The sequence below is a fragment of the Eimeria mitis genome, genomic scaffold (assembly GCF_000499745.2).
Source record: "Eimeria mitis Houghton genomic scaffold, Emh_scaff1169, whole genome shotgun sequence".
NCBI classification, from domain to species: domain Eukaryota; phylum Apicomplexa; class Conoidasida; order Eucoccidiorida; family Eimeriidae; genus Eimeria; species Eimeria mitis.
The window spans coordinates 9,667-10,825 of record NW_013567988.1 but is presented as its reverse complement, the minus strand read 5'-3'; the positions used below and the strand labels follow the sequence as shown (position 1 = coordinate 10,825).

The window sequence follows — 1,159 nt, the reverse complement described above, 5'->3', positions numbered from 1 at the left end:
AAGACCCCGCTGGGCCCCACAGCGCCCCAGGGAGCCTACGACAGCACCAGCTGCAGCAGCAGCAGCAGCAGCAGCAGCAACAGCAGCAGCAGCAACACCAGCAGCAGCAGCAGCAGCCCTTACTGCAGCAGCGGGGCAGGTGCTCTCCCCGCCCCGATATCCTATTCTATCCCTGTATCTGAGAGCGATGCGCTGCAGCGAGACCCTGCTGCTGCTGCTGCTGCTGCTGCTTCTGCTGCTGCTGCTGCTGCTGCTGCTGCTGCTGCAGAGCTGCAGGCTCGCTCCCCTTCTCTGCGTCTCCTTCAGTCAGCAGAGGAGGCCCTGGAAAGGGCCTGGGGCAGTCTGCTGCTGCATGAGCAGCAGCAGCAGCAGCAGCAGCAACTACAGCAGCAGCAACAGCGTCAGCAACAACTACAACAGCAGCAACAACTACAGCAGCAGCAACAGCTGCTACAGCAGCAGCAGCAGCTCCTACAGCAGCAGCAGCAGCACGCAGAAGCGGCAGCTGCTTCGGTGGCTGACGAAGCGCAAAGAGATGCATCCTCAAGCTACTTGCAGCAGCAGAACATCGCAGCAGCAGCAGCAACAGCAGCAACAGCAGCAGCAGCAGCAGCAGCAGCAGCAGAACCGACGCAAGAGAGCATTTTGCCTTCATCGTTGCTGCCGGTGGGTTCGCCTCGGGCAGCAGCAAACGACAGCAGCAGCAACAGCAGCAGCAACAGCAGCAGAAGCAGCGAATGCAGCGCTTTCTACACGCCCCGCAACAGCAGCAGCAACAGCAGAATCAGCAGCAGCAGGAGAAGCAGCAGCAGCAGCAGCATCCTGATGACTGCGCGCAGCACAGACTCTCCGCCTGACGACCCGCCGGGCCCAGGCAGCACACAGCAGCAGCAGCCTGCAGCAGCAGCAGCAGCAGCAGCAGGGGCAGCAGCAGCAGCAGGAGTACCTGCAGCAGAGGCTGCACTGGCAAGAGCACCAGAAGCAGTAGCAGCAGTCCAGGCAGCAACAGCAGAAGAGGCAGATGCAGCAGCAGCAGCAGCAGCAGCAGCAGCAGCAGCAGCAGCAGCACCAATGCTATCGATGCAGAGCAGGGGGTCACAGGCATTCTGCACCCCAAGGGAATTCTAGCAAAGCCAAGGTTTGCTGCTGCTGCTGCTGC

General features: G+C 61.6%; 1 protein-coding gene across 1 annotated transcript in view; it reads left to right on the top strand.

The window, feature by feature from the left end:
- EMH_0030960 (uncharacterized protein) overlaps nucleotides 1-1,128 on the top strand; it is a gene marked incomplete at both ends in the record, with an annotated part of 1,459 nt that extends 331 nt beyond the window's left edge. The window contains 2 exons of the mRNA XM_013494466.1: nucleotides 3-174; nucleotides 311-1,128. Of these exons, the coding sequence (XP_013349920.1) occupies nucleotides 3-174; nucleotides 311-1,128 (990 nt within the window). The remainder of the gene's footprint in view (nucleotides 1-2; nucleotides 175-310) is intronic.
- Nucleotides 1,129-1,159: the final 31 nt, after the last annotated feature.